Below are 17,689 nucleotides of genomic sequence, written 5' to 3'. Positions count from 1 at the left end.
AACCCCAAAATTTCTTTCATGGTCTCTTAAAAAGCTCCTATATACAAAAATTAATCCAGTGTAAAGAGTTTGCACAATGAAGGCACCACTTTATGGTCTAAAATTTTTAAACTAGTATTTTCTAGATGTCACCACTTGCTATTAATGATTTCTTTACATTATTACTAAACGCTATCCACAGCTAAAACCAAATAAAATAAACTCCATTAAATATTTCTAAACATAATTATAACAATATTTTTCACATAAAGTGAAATGAAAGCCATATTTTCACTCCATTTTTACCTGTGAACTGGGCACAGCACACATTCCCAACAGGAGGACGGAAAGCTGGACTACTGGGTAGTTTGTCACAGTGCTCATTAAGAGATACTTGAAGCTCAGCAAGTTGACCTAATGTTAAAATATAGAGAGGTCTGGAACATACGCTATGTTGTAATTATTATAGAAGTATACAAATCTTAAGATCAAAGAAGATCTTGCAGTATAATGGAGATATTTTCACATAATGTCTAATGTAATACCAAAATAGTGATGAGACCAGGACTCTTCAAATCAGGAAAAAACAGTCAGCCCTCATGTGAGCCTGGGGAATCACAGTGTTAAAGAGAATGAAGAGGGAAAAACAGTCAATACAGGAAAAAGAGTGAAGCCAGTAGGAATTGAAAATGGGAACTGTAAGTATACTAGAAAGAAACCAAAGAGACAGCTCTTCAGACAACACACAGATGATAAGGTCACTTCTTGCCAAAGGACATGCTATGCATTGAATCTACCCAGAATTCAAAGGCTGCACAAGTACACAGAAGAGAAATCCAGTGTAGGAGACACACCAGATCACATCCAGCTGCAGAAGCCCTTTTAGCTGAAAACACACAAACACTGGCTTGGACAGCACTAGGAGGTCACATCCCACAAACTTATTCTGCTCTTATTCTCCCCCAGATATCTGTTTATGGGCACTGTGGGGCATCAGCAGTCCCTGCAGCCTAGCACTCTGGCCCACTATTGTGTTACTCACAGTCTTATGTCTTTCTATATCAGATGACACCAAAGTGGCTTTGGGCACTCTAATCAAACTTTCTCATACTCAGATATTCTCCCCCCACTACCTAACAAAGTTCAGGCCACGCAGCCAGCCTATAAGGAAACATTTCCCTCCAGTGATAAAGCAATAAGGTATTATAGGAATAAACAAAGTAATCAGAAACATATTTCTGACACATGTGAGACAATATATTTAACATTAAGTATTCGTGATACAAATTGACTTTGGATTGCTGAAATCCACATCACACTATCTCTTTATTTTGCACTACTCAGACTGCCCATATATTACCACCTCACAGGCTAAGGCTGCCCAAATCTATCCTACACAACACCATGGCTGTTAACTGACTGAGGCATGGCCTAAAGCTACAGGGAATCATCATCTCAGGTCAAACCACAAGAGCAACACCTCCCCCTTCAGCCACTCTACTGAGAAACCAGAATACCACAGTAGGCATCTTGAATCCCACTGGCACTTACGGTAGTTGCGCACTGGCTGACAGAAAAAGTCTTCTGGACTTTGCATGCCAGAAACAATAGCAGAAAACACATCTCCGACACATACAGAGACATCCTCTGGAGCTGAATGAGCACAGTGAAGATATTCTTCATCTTGAGGCACTTTTGCTTTACTTTTCTTAGAATGGTTTTCTGACACTGTACAGAAAAACCCAAACAAAAAAAGGAAGCTGCTGATCAAAAGCTGGTGACTGAAAATTTAAATATGCTGAAGCAGGTTATTCTTTTTCCTGACTCTTTGGACTTTGAAGGCTCTTGTCATATTAGCCATGAAACTGAATTAGCCATTCAAATGTGAGCAAATAATGCTCACATGTTCAGCCTGAAGTAGAGAAGGCTGTGTAGAAACTTCAGAGCATTCGTCCAATATCTGAAGGAGACCTACAAGGATGATGGAGAGGGACTCTTCATTAGGGACTACAGCGATAGGACAAGGGGTGATGGGTTTAAACTGGAACAGGGGGAGTTCAGTTAGATAAGAAGTTCTTTATTGTGAGGGTGGTGAGGCACTGGAACAGGTTGACCCCAAAGAAGTGGTAAATGCCCCATCCCTGGCAGTGTTCAAAAGCCAGGTTGGACAGAGCCTTGGGCAACATGGTTTAGTGTAAGGCATCCCTGCCCATTGCAAGGATGTTGGAATTAGATGATCTTAAGGTCCTTTCCAACCCAAACCATTCTATGATCATCACTAAACAAGCACTTTATACTATTAAAAAGCATATGTGCTACTGTCACTAGCGAACTGGAGGAAGCTTCGCTAGCCAGTGCTTTTAAGTAAGACATTGGTGAACAGCTAGAATATTCGCTACTTTCAGAGTATCATGCGACATGGAAGGACCTAAAATTCCCCAATTTTTTTGTTCCTTCTCTTACTAAGAAGTTTGATTTGCTTGCTTACCTCTTGGAGAGTCTCCTCCTCCAGCATCAGTTCCTGTAGTTATATCGGACTTTGTTTCTAAAGGTAATTTAGCTAGGTAGTCTCCTAAAATACAGATGTAGGAAACAAAAGTTATTTACCATGCAAGATAGGCATGGCTTAGTTTCATTTCAGAATCATCTTCTGAGCCTGACCTATATGCCTATCACAAAGTGAGCATGCTCTAGTTATTTGTTGAACATTTAATATGCTTAGGATGCAAAATAAAAGTAATTTCAGAGTAACCCAACTACTTGAGTTTTCTGAAGACATTCACAGCTCCAAAACTGACTGCATTAAATGAGCTAGGCAGTAACAATGAGTATGTACTCAAAGTCATGGCAGACTGATACAGCTTTTCAGACACAAGGATTCATAACTTACCTCCATATTTACAACACTCAGCATGCAACAAGTTAACCAAGGTTTACAAAGAAATCCCGAGTTTCTTAGCTATTCCATATTCCATTTCTGATGCATGAAATCGTATTCCAAGCTTTCTATATGGTCATTTCCAACTAAAAAGCCTGCACACAGGTGTTTAAGTTGCTTGTAAAGTCATGGAATAGGCACATGCAACATTGCATGGAAAACCGCATTCATGAATGCAGTGGTGTTTTTTGTGGTCTTCTCTCCAAGAGGTTGAGAGGTTACATTGCTTTGTCATTAGTAAGCGTGTACAAAATAGAACAAAAGCTGGTGAAATCCTTAGTGGAACTCGAAACCGCCACTGTAATTTTTAAAGAGTTAAAAATGCATGTGATAAAAGGAACAACATGGTCCCAATTTCGCATCTATTAAAGCAAAGCAAAATAATAAAGGAGGAAAACAAGAAAAATTCCTCTTTTGAAGGTACTGGGCAGGTGGAAGGAAAGTGAACACAGAATACTATTTGTATTTAGGCTTTCCCCCCCGCCCCACTATACTACTAAGTACTCACCAGAATCCGGAATAACAACTTCTACAGCAAAACTCAACATCATTTCCTCCTGTAATACGTCAACAACAGTTACTGAACAGTGTTTTCCTATGAGCTGAGAAGAAAATCTGGCAGCGCCTTCATTCCACCTTTTTTCTTTTCGATTGTAATTAGCAAAGGAACACCTAATGGCCTGCAAAGAATTGCAATTAGAACAGGAGGGGATGGGGGCTGTTTGCCCTTTAGAAAAAGCAAGTGAATACTTAAGGCTCTTAGAAATACCACCTTGCACATAAAAGTTAAAGCTGCTGTTCGAATCTGAAGCACTACCAATTCAGCTAAGTTCTTTACAGAAGAGTTAAGAATGAGGAAGGTACGTTCAAACTGTAAGCTACATTTCCTCCTATTCTCCCACTATTTATGATGTCTTATGTAAGGCATTTTTATATCACACATCACATATGACCACAAGTGCATGTCCTAACTTGACCTCAACAGACACTGAAGGCTGTAAGCAAAGATTTAAACAGCTCTCAAAATCTTTTATGGACCCAGCAGAAAGTCATCTGAACAAGTTGTTAACAACTACTTCCAGTAGCAGATAGTCACAGTTGTCACTGACTGGAAGAACGCTTCTCTATCCTTCTTTGTGCATAGCTAAACATACCAGTTTAACTCACAAATTAAAGCTAGAACATCTATGTTATAATGGAAGACATTGACATAGTATGGCAATGAACTCAGACCAACAGCTGTCCTTACTCCAAATTAAGTCTTCCCAAGCTAGAAACCATTTTTCCTACTGTACAAGCCCAGATTAAAACATGCAAGCAGAATGTTTCCTCTGCCTTCCTCTAGTACAGAATCATAGAATAGGGTTGGAAAGGACCTTAAGATCTTCTAGTTCCAACACCCCTGCCATGGGCAGGGACGCCTCACTCTAGACCATGTCACCCAAGGCTCTGTCCAAGCTGGCCTTGAACACTGCCAGGGATGGAGCACTCACAACTTCCCTGGGCAACCCATTCCAGGGCCTCACCACCATCACAGTAAAGAGCTTCCTCCTTATATCCAATCTAAACTTCCCCTGTTTAAGTTTAAACCCATTACCCCTTGCCCTATCGCTACAGCCCCTAATGAAAGAGTCCATCCCCAGCATCCTTACAGGCCCCCTCCAGACACTGGAAGGTTGCTATGATGTCTCCATGCAGCCTTCTCTTCTCTAGGCTGAACAGCCCCAACTTTCTCAGCCTATCTTCCTATGGGAGGTGCTCCAGTCACCAAGCACCTTGTTGTTTTTCATGTGCCTTAGCATGCCTTCCAGGAGAATGTGCTCCAAGATGACTGGTCTAAAGCATACAAGGGACAAGTGGACCTAAGTGCCCTGGAGGGTTCTTCTTATCAGCTCAGAACCCAAGAATTCTGTGACTAGTAAGGAAAAACGCTAAACAGCCTTCCTCACCCCTATGGAGTAGACAGGAAACATTTCAGAGGGTGACCTTCATGTAGCATAGCAGTTCTCATGTATCACTTTCGCCATACACAAAATATTACAGTGACAGTTACACTGAGACACGAGTTACACTCACTTTAGAGCTATTCATTTAAAATACCTCAGCCAGCATCAGGTAAAGAGAACTTACACATGGAGGAACCAACAGTTCAATGTCTTTGTCCAAAGCTTTAATCCAGGTGAGTGGAATATCTTCTTCATTTCCATAATCTATATAGAATACTTGTGATTTCTTTTGAAATATATCCACATCCTTTACCAGTGCTCTATTCCAGGTCTGTGTAGGAATAATCCATAATCTTCATAACGACACCACATAGTTTGCTTTACTTCATCAGGTTTGTTTATTAACAAAGACACTGACAAATTCTGAAGTGACTTAAATGAACACAACCCACTGTAGTGTTCACTGCAGCGAAGGTGAAATTCTGCTCCTACAGACATTGGATACTGAATAACAAGTCAAGAATCCGCCAGCAATGGAGAAAAAGGGGCAGAAATACAAAAAAGGGGTAGGAAGGGAAACAGCAACTATATGTGGCTATGGAAATGCAACCAGAAAATCAACATGAGAAATGAAGAATAACTTCATTAATTAAGCAGAGTCGTATTCCAAACTGTTCTAACTACAGTAATCTAGATGTGTTAAAAACACACACATCCTTCAAGCAACAGTAGGACAAATAGCACTTACAGGGTTCAAGTACATAAACACACGAAAGTAAACCTTTTTGCATTAAGTCAATACCCTAAATATGAGTTCCAGATGACAGGAAACTAGTTACTACCACAGTCCAACCACAATAAACTAATTTCTAATTAGCAGCCTTCACTGGTAGAGATATAAAAGCCAAACATGCAAAACATGATGAGCTTACACAGGAATGCTTATTTTACGGACAATCAGATGTTACCTGATCCAAAGAACACTTTGCAACGCAGACTTCCCCTCTGGCAGCAATATACTGGTCATGAATAACTGTGCTAGCATAACAGTCCTGCAATTTCAGAGAAAGTTTACTGATCTGATCTACGAAGTCTGGAGAACTCAACTGTATATAAAATTCGCTTGGGCTCTTGAACTCTGTTACTATACCCTAAAACAGAAAAGCCATAATAGATTATAATCATGCAAGAACAACCTTCAGTATATAATTCAGGACCAGTGTTCATTTCGATCAATGCATTTCAACCTAAACCTGGTTTCATTCTTTTGTTTTGAATCCAGCAGTAATTAATTGCAGGGACAAACCCCGTGATGTTCACCTTCACAGAAACAGTCTTCCTCACTCCCCCCACAGCCCTGCTTGCATTTACTCATCTTCATACAAATAAAGGTATTTTACATGTGAGCAAAACGATACAAAATTGCTGAGGTGACATGCAGCTATATATGATTAACAAAGCTTCCAATGCAACCTAATAAAGCATCGGGAGATTCTTCAGAAACAAGAGTACCTGTACTTCCATAGCTTTTTTGATCTGTAGAGCCTGAAGATCGAAAAGTGTTACTTTCTTAATGTGCTCTTCTGTCTTAAGAGAATCCACAGAAGCTGAGCCACCCTATTTAAAACAGCTACAAGTTATGCTTAAACTGGAATTGTTTACCTTTAGCACCTTGTAGTAACAAAACAGAACTTCTGATAACTTCAAGAAACATGAGAAAGTGCTTCTGTTGACTTTCAATAAGGAATCTTACAGACTTGGTACTCTTGAAAATAACAAACATTATCACAGAGATAAACTGAAAAGACAATGAAAAACAAGTGCTGAAGTCTCACACATTCACCTCTTCCTCTAACACCCGTTTTACAGGACAGCTCAGCTACATTTCCTGCTTATGATGCTCTCACAAGTAAGACAAATCAAATTCCACCTGCTTCCTTGTAGCCTTAACACTACAGAGTAGATTATAGCTACTGCTTTAACTGCTGGCATTTATGTTATAAGAAACAACAAAGAAAATCTAAACAACCTCCTGTGGTGGGTTCATCACACATTGTCTCTGCTGCTCTTTCCTCCTTCAGGGGAGGACTCCTCATACTCTTCCCTTGCTCTCCCATGAGACAGTCCTCCACAAACCTCCCTAACCCAATTCCCACAGGCTGCAGTTTTTCATGGGTCCCTTCCATGGGGTGCAGTCCTCAGGAACTGGCTGCTCCACCGTGGGCCCCCTGTAGAGTTGCAAGTCCTGCAGCAAGTCTGCTCCAGTGTGGACTCCCTCCCTCCATGGAGCCACAAGTCCTACCAGGAACATGCCCCAGTGCAGGCTTCTCATGGGGTCACAGCCTCCTTCAGGCACTCCCCTGCTGAGCGTGGGGCCCTCCATGGGCTGCACATGAGTATCTGTTCCACCATGGACCTCCATAGGCTGCAGGGGCACAGCCTGCTTCACCATGGTCTGCATCACAGGCTGCAGGGGAACCACTGCTCCAGCACCTGGATCACCTCCTCCCCTCCTGCACTGACCTTGGGGTCTGCAGAGCTGTTTCTCTCACACATTCTCACTCCTCTCTTTGGCTGCAATTGCTCCTGTGCAGTAATTTTTCCCCTTCTCAAACATGTCATCCCAGAGGCGCTGCCATCATCACTGATGGGCTCAGCCTTGGACAGTGGCAGGTCCATCTCGAAGCCCACTGGCATTGGCTCCATTGGATATAGGGGAAGATTCCAGTACCTCCTCACAGAAGCCACCCTTGTAGCCCCTCCGCTAACAAAACCTTGCCACACAAACCCAATACACCTAATGCGTCTGTGTCTGTGATACCCTAAAAACATCAGAAAAGTAACTTTATACACATCCTTATGAAAAGCCTTATATTTGGACCAACATACTGCAGACAATGCATGACAACTGAGATTACTGTTGCAGCTGCCAAATTGTCTACTTGCAACAAAGATCCTTCTAGATTTTCCATTAAAACACATCTCGCAGTACAATACCAAAACCACATTAAGTATTGTTCAATATGCAATATAAGCTCTCCTACTTCCACAGAACTTCCTTGAGTTTCAGAAGATGAATGAGGGATAAATAACACCTTCTGTTATTTATGCATATTGTATACCCTCTTGAACATAAAGGTCCTGCACGATCACTGATCAATTTTATCAGAACACAGTCACAAATACACACACACCAGACATTTATCAGGAAATTAAAACAGATGAATGAGCTACTTCGAAGAACCACATGGAGTTTTCTTGTACAGTGCAAACATAAGGCTCATTGCAGGTATGCACATTTACTGACTTTCAGAAATATCAGCCCAAGAAACCAGGAAGACAACAAAATGATTTCCTGCAGAAGAGTTCATAGGAAGACTACAGGAAATGTCTGGTTGAAACTAAGATCAAAAGGCTTCAAAACATAACATGGTTTTGAATGCTTCTCCCAGTCACTTTTTATTTGAAGCACTGATCTTTCTAAAAGGAGTAGATTATAACCTTTGGAACGTGTTCCTTTGCTGTACAGTTTAAGCTAAGCATATTGCAACTACCTCACAGCAGACGCATTCAAGACACAGTAAAAAGCATGTTCTGTACCTTAGGATAAACTCCCTTCTTGCTTTTGCCAGGTGACTTGCCTCCATTTTTATTCCTTACACTATAACCAAAGAAAAAAGGATGTTAACTTTGAAGAACCAAAGACAGACAAATAGCATTTGTAACAACTACTTGCAAATACAAAAAGCTGTGTTTATAGTATGTGCTTATCAATCCTTATTCCTCCTCCAGAAAACTGCAGAATGGCAAATTTGTTAGTTCCCTGTTACCCAACATCTGGTGTGTTTTTTCCCCACTGCCATCAACAGCAACAAAACAAAGTTCTTCCGATTAAAATGGAGAAGAAATTTTACACTACTGTGGAGTTTTGTTACACTGCTGTCCTAGGTTCCCTGTAATCCCAAACCAACCTTAAGAACTGTAAAACTGAAATAAAAAAAGTTGGTATCTCAGCTGCACACATAAGTAAGATCCAGGTAACACACAGGCCAGATTGTCCCCATTTCTCCCCATTCAGTCACTGTACAAAACTTGGGGGGGGGGGAGGGGGCAGGGGGGAGAATAAATCTCTGGTAAACTTTGATTACAGACTTCTGGATGCAGATCTACTGAACTGCAATCACCACTCTGCTAGAGAGTGTCAGCCTGAATAGCCATATCACGCTCCTACACTGCTCTAGAGCCATCCAGTCAATTTGTACTTGTCATAACCTAATGATGCTTATTTTAATTGAATCAGATTAGGAAGTGATCTCTTGAGCATCTAAACTGGCATGTCAACAAGCAATAATGATCAGCTAGAGAATGGCCTGGCTGAGACAATTTCTAATGGCAGCTGTGCTTACCAAAGAATAAAATATCCATGAAATTAAGTGAGGTAACAGTGAGCTTCAAAGTGTGCCTCTTTGGAGTCTGTTAAATGCAATCCATTAAACATGCCACTGCTGAAAAGCAGTCTCATTTCTCCTCCTTTCCCTACATCATCAACACTAAAGACATGTGATAAGCAAGTAAAAACAATGCTTTTGCTTTAAGCAACTCTACAGAACACCTTAAGAACTTCAATGTCTTCCAAATTACATTTCTAAAGCAACAGATTTTTCTAACAAATATGAGATAATGCAGCACTAGCAATGCATTTCACTGTAACAGCGCCTTTAAATGGTCACTTAGGTTGTAATGGGATGGATACTGTCTTTACGTAAAGATTATCTGGCAGAACTTTTTAACAAACTTACTTTGGTTTAACTGGCGCACACACAACACGATGTGCTGGCCAATCTTCTTTCTGGCAATCTGCAGAGCAATAGTATATTTGCTTGCATTGTGAGCATCTACGGGATCCTTAAAAAGAGAAAGAAGAGTCCAAGAGAAACAGCTATATCATAAGAGACAATAGCTGCTAAGATACAGACTCAATGTATTTTTAAATAACTGCTTTACAAGACAGTTCCAAAATAGAAACAGGTGTTTGTATTTACATACAGCTAAGATTACTAATCCAGATGCCCCAAATTCCTTCTATAATTAAGGAAAAGAAAAACCCAACAACAAAAAAATCCCCAAAAGAAAACCAAAGCTTTTTTAATGAGATGCTCACTTCCGTTAATCAGGTCTGTAACTCAAAACACGTTCTGAACAGTCTCTATACTTGCATCTGAGATATAAAAATATCTCTCAATTTTAACACATTTCTGAGCAAACCTTCTGATGGGGTTTCACTGAAATACACCAGACTACAGGAAAAAAGGCACTTACCAAACAGACCACAGTGATGACAAGTCTTTCTTTGAGGGGGTGATACTAATGAACTGAAGAGACTCTCATCACAGCTAATAGAGAAACCATTCTCAAGGGAATATTGAGATTTCTTTGGCTTCTCATGAATCAAATCAGAATATGATACCTGTGGAAGAAAAACATCTTAATTGATTCTTACTAGAGAAAAAAAAACCCAAACCTGCCCATTAGGGTAGAAATAGTCTAACACACCAAAATGTGACCAGAGAGTCAAAATTTCAGTGTTCTAGAAATAGCAATATATGTTGATCACTTCTGCTATCTAGAAATGCTCAGAATATTTGGGGCAATGATGAAGTGCAGTAACTCACATTATCAGATGCAGCTGTCAACAGCAAGTCCCCTCCTTCAGTTGTGCCTTCCATGGATCTTCCTAGAAGCAGAAGTATTTGCAAAAGGATCTGATTGATTACACTAATGCATGCCTGTGTTATGGAGTATGTGCAGGAAGATACAAGGCTCTTATCTACTCCTCCTGTTCTGCTAGCACATTTGAGTAAATGGAGATGCTATGACCATGACACACTCTGGAAGTCACTTATTATAACATTTATCCAAACCTATCAGTTTCACTGCTCTGTGCCTATCACTTGACCTAAGACTTAATGTCCTCCATTCATAAATTTGTTTTCAATTAAAGTTGTTCAGCAGGAATAAAAAAAAAAAAAACAAAACAACAAAACAAAGCCAACAGGTAATCCCCAAAATCCATAAAGCAAAAACCTAGACTAGGCAACGATACAGTAGCTGAAACAGTACAAATCTCTTCCAATACTGGCCCACATTAAGCTTATACTTACAAACAGTTGATCACTTAAGCAAGTATTCAGAAAAAAATGCTTCAAAAGAGATTTTGACTTTCCAGTGAATACCTTATGAGCCTTCAGGTCTTTGTAAGCAAGTTTGTTCTCTATCAAGCGACTACTACAAGACAAATATTCAGCTAATCCTGCATACCAATATACTATGTTTTTATAAGCATCCTAAGTTTTCACAAGTGGGCAACTCATTTACCTACAAAATATTCATTTCAGCTGTAGACTACACATGCTATTAGGAGTTTGTTCCAGTCTGACAGGCTTATTAACTCGTGTTCTCAACTGAGACAACACAAAGCTTGTATGACCTTTTTTTTCCCCACCTGGAAGCAAGTTAATCTTGTAAACTTTGCCTAAACTAAAACTCTTGCCTAACACGCAATCAGATCTCCATGAACTACTCCAAACCCAAGAAGGCTGCATACAAAGCTGTCTCACACCTCTCAGAATTAATTCACCTTCCCTCCATTTGGAGTAAAAGAGAACATGGATCATACAGTACTGAAGCACTCCTGAAGGCAAGAAACACTACGGAAGGAACTCCCAAATCCCACTGCACATATCTGTGCCAAATTCCCTAGTACTCCAATTTCCCAGGGTTTTTTTCACTTATCTAAGACATTGCAGCCCACAGAAGTTTAGATAATTATAAGTTAATTCTAATTATAAGCCATACTGATGATGCTTATCAATAATCAAGCGCATATACAATTAGGGAAGAACAAAGCCAAGATACCTTCGTCAAGCTTTGGACAAAGTCCCTCTTTTATTGCACTTGTGCTGCAGCTAAAACTTCCTGTACTGTTTCTACACTTGGCAGAAAAGCATACCCTGTGCTTTTTGTTTGCAGAATACTGGTTTTTGTTAGGTATTTCAGAAACTCAGCCTTGAACTTGAGAGCTTTTCAAGCGGAAGTTGGCCCCTGCGATTCTGCCACTTTAACTTTCACCTACAACTTTATCTTGTTTGTTCTTCACGTGAAGAGGTTCTGCCATCATGTAAACGTCTGCACCAGTGTACGATGAAAGGCAGCTGTAGGCAAGTTAACTACAAAAGCATGGATTTAAGGATTAAGTCAGGCAGGCACACAAATTAAATATAAAAGCATTTTTAAGTCATGGTCTGAATTTACGGTTAAACATCCATTTTTGAAGGTTAATTCTCTACTTCCCATTCGTTTAACCTGCACAGCAAAAAGCAAAGTACTTTCTAAATTAAAGACCAAAACAAGGGACACTCTAGACTAACATGACAAAGTCCTCTAGAGGAACACCCTAAAAACAGGAGTGGGTGTCACTACCTGCACACCAAGCTTGTTGGATTCACAAGAGACATCTCTCTCGGTAAGAGACCCTGCTCTAGATAACCCACCCCTCCACCGAAGCATGAATTGCACCCATGGCTTTGTTGTGACTGGGAGCACAGCCATAGTGAAGGGCTGAAGCCTTTGACCACCAGCAGGAAGAGGACGAAGAGCCCATCCCTGCGGGAACTACTGCAGCGGGCTCTCCCAAAACGAACGTTTGGCACCTTCTATCTGAATGTTAACACACAATAAAGTTACTTTAAATATAAAAATACCCTCTTGCCACACTACTGGAGAGAAAACAAGTTCAACCGAACACACTTCAACTCACGCTGCAATCAGCCACAACCGCGCAGCGCCAGCACACGCCATTTTAATCAGCTCCCAACAGAAGCACGCACCCCACACCACAGCCGCCGGCCCAGGCCCGCCCCGAGCTCCTTTTCCCGCTCAGCGCAGGGGCCGCTCCCGAACCGCGTTCCCCGGGCTGCGCCACACGCGAGGCAGGCCCGGGCCCTCACTCGAGGCCCGCCGGCGGCTGCAGAGGAGCCACCCCCGCTCCGAGGGCAAAACCCGGCTGCTCAACGGCTCCCCCCGGCCGGGCTCCGCCGTCGCGCTGCTCCCGCCCCGCGGGCGGCTCGTAGCCAGGCGGGTCTCAACCTGCCCAGCCCGCGGGAGCCGGGGCTGCCATCTTACCGGGGCAAGGGCGGCAAGGGCGGCGGCGCCGGCTCTCGCAGAGGACGGGAAACTGCTGCTGGCGTTAAAGGACTCGTGGGGGCGATGAGGCCCCGGCGCCGGCCTGGCCCCCTCATGAGATGGGCGGGCACCGGCCATCAGCGCACGGGGTCGGGTCACCTGAGGGAGGGTGGTGGCGTGCAGGGTGCCCAGAGAAGCTGTGGCTGCCCCGTCCATGGCGGTGCTCAAGGCCAGGTTGGACACAGGGGCTTGGAGCAACCTGCTCCAGTGGAAGGTGTCCCTGCCCGGGGCAGGGGTTTGGAACTGGGTGAGCTTTAAGGACCATTCCAACCCAAACCATTTTGCGATTCCCTGATGATTTTTGTCTTGCAGCCTAAAAAACACATAACTTCATCTCCCATTTCCAATATATTCTCTGCTTTCATTTGTTCTTTCTCTTCCTTTTCTATGAAAGGTGTTTTCCTCTTTTCTTCTTCTAACTTTTGTTTCCCATCCTCATGTCTCTATCTTCACTGGAAAACATACCTTGTCCTCAATGCTGATGCAGTTACACTTGTACTTAGACATGCCCTCAGGTTTTTCCAGTGCTGTGCAATTAAATTTCCACCAAAACTAAATTAATCTATTCTATTTTAGATCTATTCTACGCTGTTGCACTTATTATTAAAGTGCATAAAGTCAGTGATGGATTTTATTCTTACAGGGTTCTGTGGGGCAGGGAATTAATATCTCTGTTCACAGAAAAGAAACCGAAGCACAGCTATACTGTCTTAAAGTCATTCAGAGTCTGGCTGTGATGGCATTTCAGTCCAAATCTCCTGTGTTTTAAGACTAGGATCCTGTCTGCCAAACTATTGTTCCCTGCTAATCATTCTTAAGAGAAAAAGGAACAACACATCAAAGGTTTGCTGAGATTTTTGTAGCTGGTTCAGATACTACCTACCAAAGTCAGAGGAAAGACCCTCCCTGGCTCCAATAAATCTGCGGCCCTCAGCTGCAATCTGAGTAGAAGCTGACTGTGCTGGAGGCTGCCCTGAAAGAAGGAGGGGAAATTAGGTAGGATTAGGTGGGATTTCAGGAAATCCATCTGCCAAATTGCCCAGCTTTGCATGTCAGAGTAGGCAGAGTTGTATATGGGAGGTTGTGGGAAGATGGAGCAGTTATGATCCATTACCTCCCTGCACCTCGTGCCTAGGTCTGTAAGACTAGCCCAAAAATCCTTGTGCCTGAGAAGCAATAATACCACTCAGGCATTACAAAATACTTCTCTGTCATTCAAACTTCTCTCTGGGGAAAAGAAATAGACTTTGTGACTTACAATATTCAAGTACATTTAGCTAGCTACACATTTCCATTCCCCAAGGCCTGCTGAACCAAAACAATGCTGCCAGTCTGAACAGTCTATTGAAATGACACTAATTAGCACTATAGATTGTGCTGGAATTATATTGACAGGATGCAATGAAAAGGAAAACCACGTATCCCACTGGAGACAGAACTTTATCAGCATGTGAATTGGCACAAAGTTTTATTGCAGTTAAAAGTGCCAAAGGATGATTGAGCCAGGGCAAATGTTATTTTCACTGGTTTTGTTCTTAAATGTCAGTCATTGAGGCCTTTCCATGCCTCAGGGTACTGCAACAAGAAAGGGCAGGAAATGACCCCAGGAAAATGAATGCTGAAATTAAAAAAATAGCAGGTCTGGCTGCAGCAGTGGAAAAAGATAAATGTGAAGGAGTGTGAGAGGTAACTGGGGAGAGTGCTGTTAGCGTGGAGGCTGATGAGGAGCAGCATCACAGGAGCTGCAGGAGGTTGATGTGGCTTGCCTGCAATTTTTAGCAAGAGCTTTGGGCTTGCCTATGTGCAAGTTCTGTAATAACTGTACCAGTGTGTCATTAGCTCTAATAATGTAGAGTCTAAGTGCTGGGACACCACTAAGTGCCTAGACTAGCTGGCACACCACTGAGCTACAAGCTGAACAAAGGACAAGTCCAAGCAACATATAATGAAAGTAGGTTTTTCCAGGTATAACTTACTCAGAGCACTTGTATGATGACAATCACAATTAGGATTTACTGTGCACAGATCGGTGACAGTGTGGCAGGGCCTTAGCTAGCGGGACTGCAGCTGCAGCAGAGATTCTGTCCCTACCGAACATTTGGGGGGAAGATGGGGCTCCTGTGTTTTTGTGAATGGTGCTCCCTGAAGACCCATGGTAAATCATGCTTGCTTAGAATAAATAAACAACGAAACCAATTCCTAATGAAGAAAATAGTATCTTTCTATGTAATCTTGCCATGATGTGAAATGCAGGAATCAGATCAGCCCGTGGTGATCGCATTATAGCAGACCTGCCTTGTGACAAACACAGAGCATGGGAGTCAGACAACCTGGACTCTGCTGCCAGCTCCTTGGCAATGCCAGCTATAGCCTTGCAGTGCCAGTAGTCCCAGAGGAGTGTGGGGTGTTCAGCACATCTGCTATTTCAACCCACCTCATTGTTCTCTCTTGAAGCAGCATTGCTAACACTTTAGTTGAAGGAGAAAGCATAGGAACAGTAATAAAACCCAGGAAAGTAAGGCCCTTCAGTGGGCAAAGCTGTAGAAATGCTCTGTATAATTAATAAAAGTCACCTGGAAATTGAGCAATTACATGAACACTTTTCTTCTAGATAACACAGCACGAGCCAAAACCTAGAACTACAACGTTTGGAAAATATGGTCTAAATTCTGCTTCTGCCTCTGCAATGCAGAGCTGCTGTCTGCAGCAGAAGTCTGTTGTGTGTGACTGAGTGTATTTCAGATGGTAAGTTCTCTTACTCAGAAATTGTCTTCCTCAGTACATGCCAAATTACAGTAATTCGGTCATTCTTATTTAATATGAATGCAGGCAGTTTGGGGAAGGGGCTCTCCCTACGTCCTGTCATTATCATGCCCTAAGTATCTGTGGATGCCTCCTGGGGGTAAGATACTCTTTAAATGAAAATCTGGCCTAAGCACGGATATTGTAAGTCAGAACTGTCTGAGCATCAGTGAGCATCACTAGAGCCACAGGGAGTCCAGCCGAGTGCTAGAAAAACACCTTTTCGCTTGCCTTTAAGGGAGAATTTCAATAACCAGGTTCAGTTTTCTGAACCTGATTTCAGTCCTGCTGAAAAAGATGTCCAGAATAAAAGGTGAAAATCAGCTGAAATTCTGCCAAGTCTGATGGGACACAATAAGCCATGTACGATTAACGCCAGTGGGGCTGCAGACAAACTGTACAGCAAAGAAGAAGCATAAATCTTAGAAGGCCAGAGTACACTGGTGTCTCTAGTTGCCTGTAAATAAGTAGAAGACCAAATAAGAAACATTTGGGCACTGAAGTGACTGTGTTACAGAGCATCAGAACTGTGTGAACTTTGCCACTCAGCTGCAGAACAGGCGCAGGAGTGGCAAAGAAGCATTTCTGAAAGCAAAGCTTAGACTTGGGCTGCATGGTAATTAGCAAGTGTGTGTTGCATGGCACTGCTTTCTGAATACGGACAATTTTTTCTTGTCTCTATTCCATACCTGATTTTTATGTTATTTTTAGCAATACTGAATGCACAGCATATTATGAGCAAAGCAAAATATATTTTGCCTCCAAAATATTATTTGGAGGTTAAAGCTGAGGCTATGTGTTTTCTCTACAACCTACTCTTGTTTATGCTTTTACCTAAATAATGTTTTAAAGACATTCATCTGACTCCACTGCTTTAAAGGTGGTGGTTAAGATATCGTTTAATTATCTGAAGCAGTATTAACTTTCCCAAAATAATGAACATGCAAACTTTTCTAGTTATGGTAGTGCTGAATGGTTTGCATATTGATTGTCTCTAAGATCCCATTGTTGTTTTTAACAATCTGTAACAGTTTTGTCCTGGTTTCAGCTGAGACAGAGTTAATTTTCTTCCTGGTAGCTGGCACAGTGCTGTGTTTTGTATTTAGGATGAGAATAATGTTGATAACACAGCAATGTTGTAGTTGTTGCTGACTAGTGCTTAGGCTAAGTCAAGGACTTTTCAGGTTCTCATGCTGTCTCACCAGTGAGCAGGCTAGGGGTGCACAAGTTGTTGGGAGGGGACACAGCCGGGACACCAATCCCAGCTGACCCAGGGGATATCTCACACCATATGGCATCATGCTCAGCATGGTACACTGTGGGGAAGCTGGCTGGGGAGCTGCTGCTCAGGAACATGCTGGGAATTGGTTGGTTGGTGGTGAGCAATTGCATTGTGCATCACTTGCTTTCTATATTGTTTTTTCATCTTTATTATTATCATTATTATTATTTTCTTCCTTTTCTGTCCCATTAAGCTGTCTTTATAAACCCACGAATTTGAATGTTTCAGTTCTCTCCTCCATCCCACTGTTGGGGGAGTGAGCAAGCAGCAGTGTGATGCTTAGTTGCTGGATGGGGTTAAATCACAGCAGCTTTCAAGGGAACGTTTTCTAGGACCCCAAAACTTGCATTTGTGGCTTTGAAATTCCAAATACCTGGAAAGAATGTTCTCCCAATTAACATTTCTAAGTAATGTTATGCAGCACGTTCTATTTTCAAAGTCATCAAAGGTATGCACTGAAGAAATCATCACTGGGGTTACAGGTATGAAGCATATAGGTAT

General features: G+C 42.0%; 1 protein-coding gene across 6 annotated transcripts in view; it reads right to left on the bottom strand.

The window, feature by feature from the left end:
- TDRD1 (tudor domain containing 1) overlaps positions 1–13,156 on the bottom strand; it is a 28,045-nt gene extending 14,889 nt beyond the window's left edge. For 2 of the 6 annotated variants that reach the window (XM_065672306.1, XM_065672308.1), the window contains exons 1-12: positions 13,045–13,154; positions 10,536–10,597; positions 10,183–10,330; positions 9,663–9,768; positions 8,464–8,524; positions 6,376–6,480; positions 5,832–6,014; positions 5,048–5,194; positions 3,426–3,597; positions 2,468–2,551; positions 1,531–1,707; positions 286–393 (exon numbers count right to left, since the gene is read on the bottom strand). In XM_065672306.1, coding sequence (XP_065528378.1) covers positions 286–393; positions 1,531–1,707; positions 2,468–2,551; positions 3,426–3,597; positions 5,048–5,194; positions 5,832–6,014; positions 6,376–6,480; positions 8,464–8,524; positions 9,663–9,768; positions 10,183–10,330; positions 10,536–10,589 — 1,345 coding nt within the window. In that variant the 5' untranslated portion in view covers positions 10,590–10,597; positions 13,045–13,154. Of the gene's footprint in view, positions 1–285; positions 394–1,530; positions 1,708–2,467; positions 2,552–3,425; positions 3,598–5,047; positions 5,195–5,831; positions 6,015–6,375; positions 6,481–8,463; positions 8,525–9,662; positions 9,769–10,182; positions 10,331–10,535; positions 10,598–11,778; positions 11,981–13,044 lie in introns of those variants that run through there. The other 4 variants (XM_065672310.1, XM_065672309.1, XM_065672307.1 and 1 more) reach the window with 4 other exon arrangements.
- Positions 13,157–17,689: the final 4,533 nt, after the last annotated feature.

The sequence above is a fragment of the Lathamus discolor genome, chromosome 3 (assembly GCF_037157495.1).
Source record: "Lathamus discolor isolate bLatDis1 chromosome 3, bLatDis1.hap1, whole genome shotgun sequence".
Classification (NCBI taxonomy): domain Eukaryota; kingdom Metazoa; phylum Chordata; class Aves; order Psittaciformes; family Psittacidae; genus Lathamus; species Lathamus discolor.
Note: the sequence above shows the minus strand (reverse complement) of the source record. Positions and strands in the feature narration are given on the sequence as shown.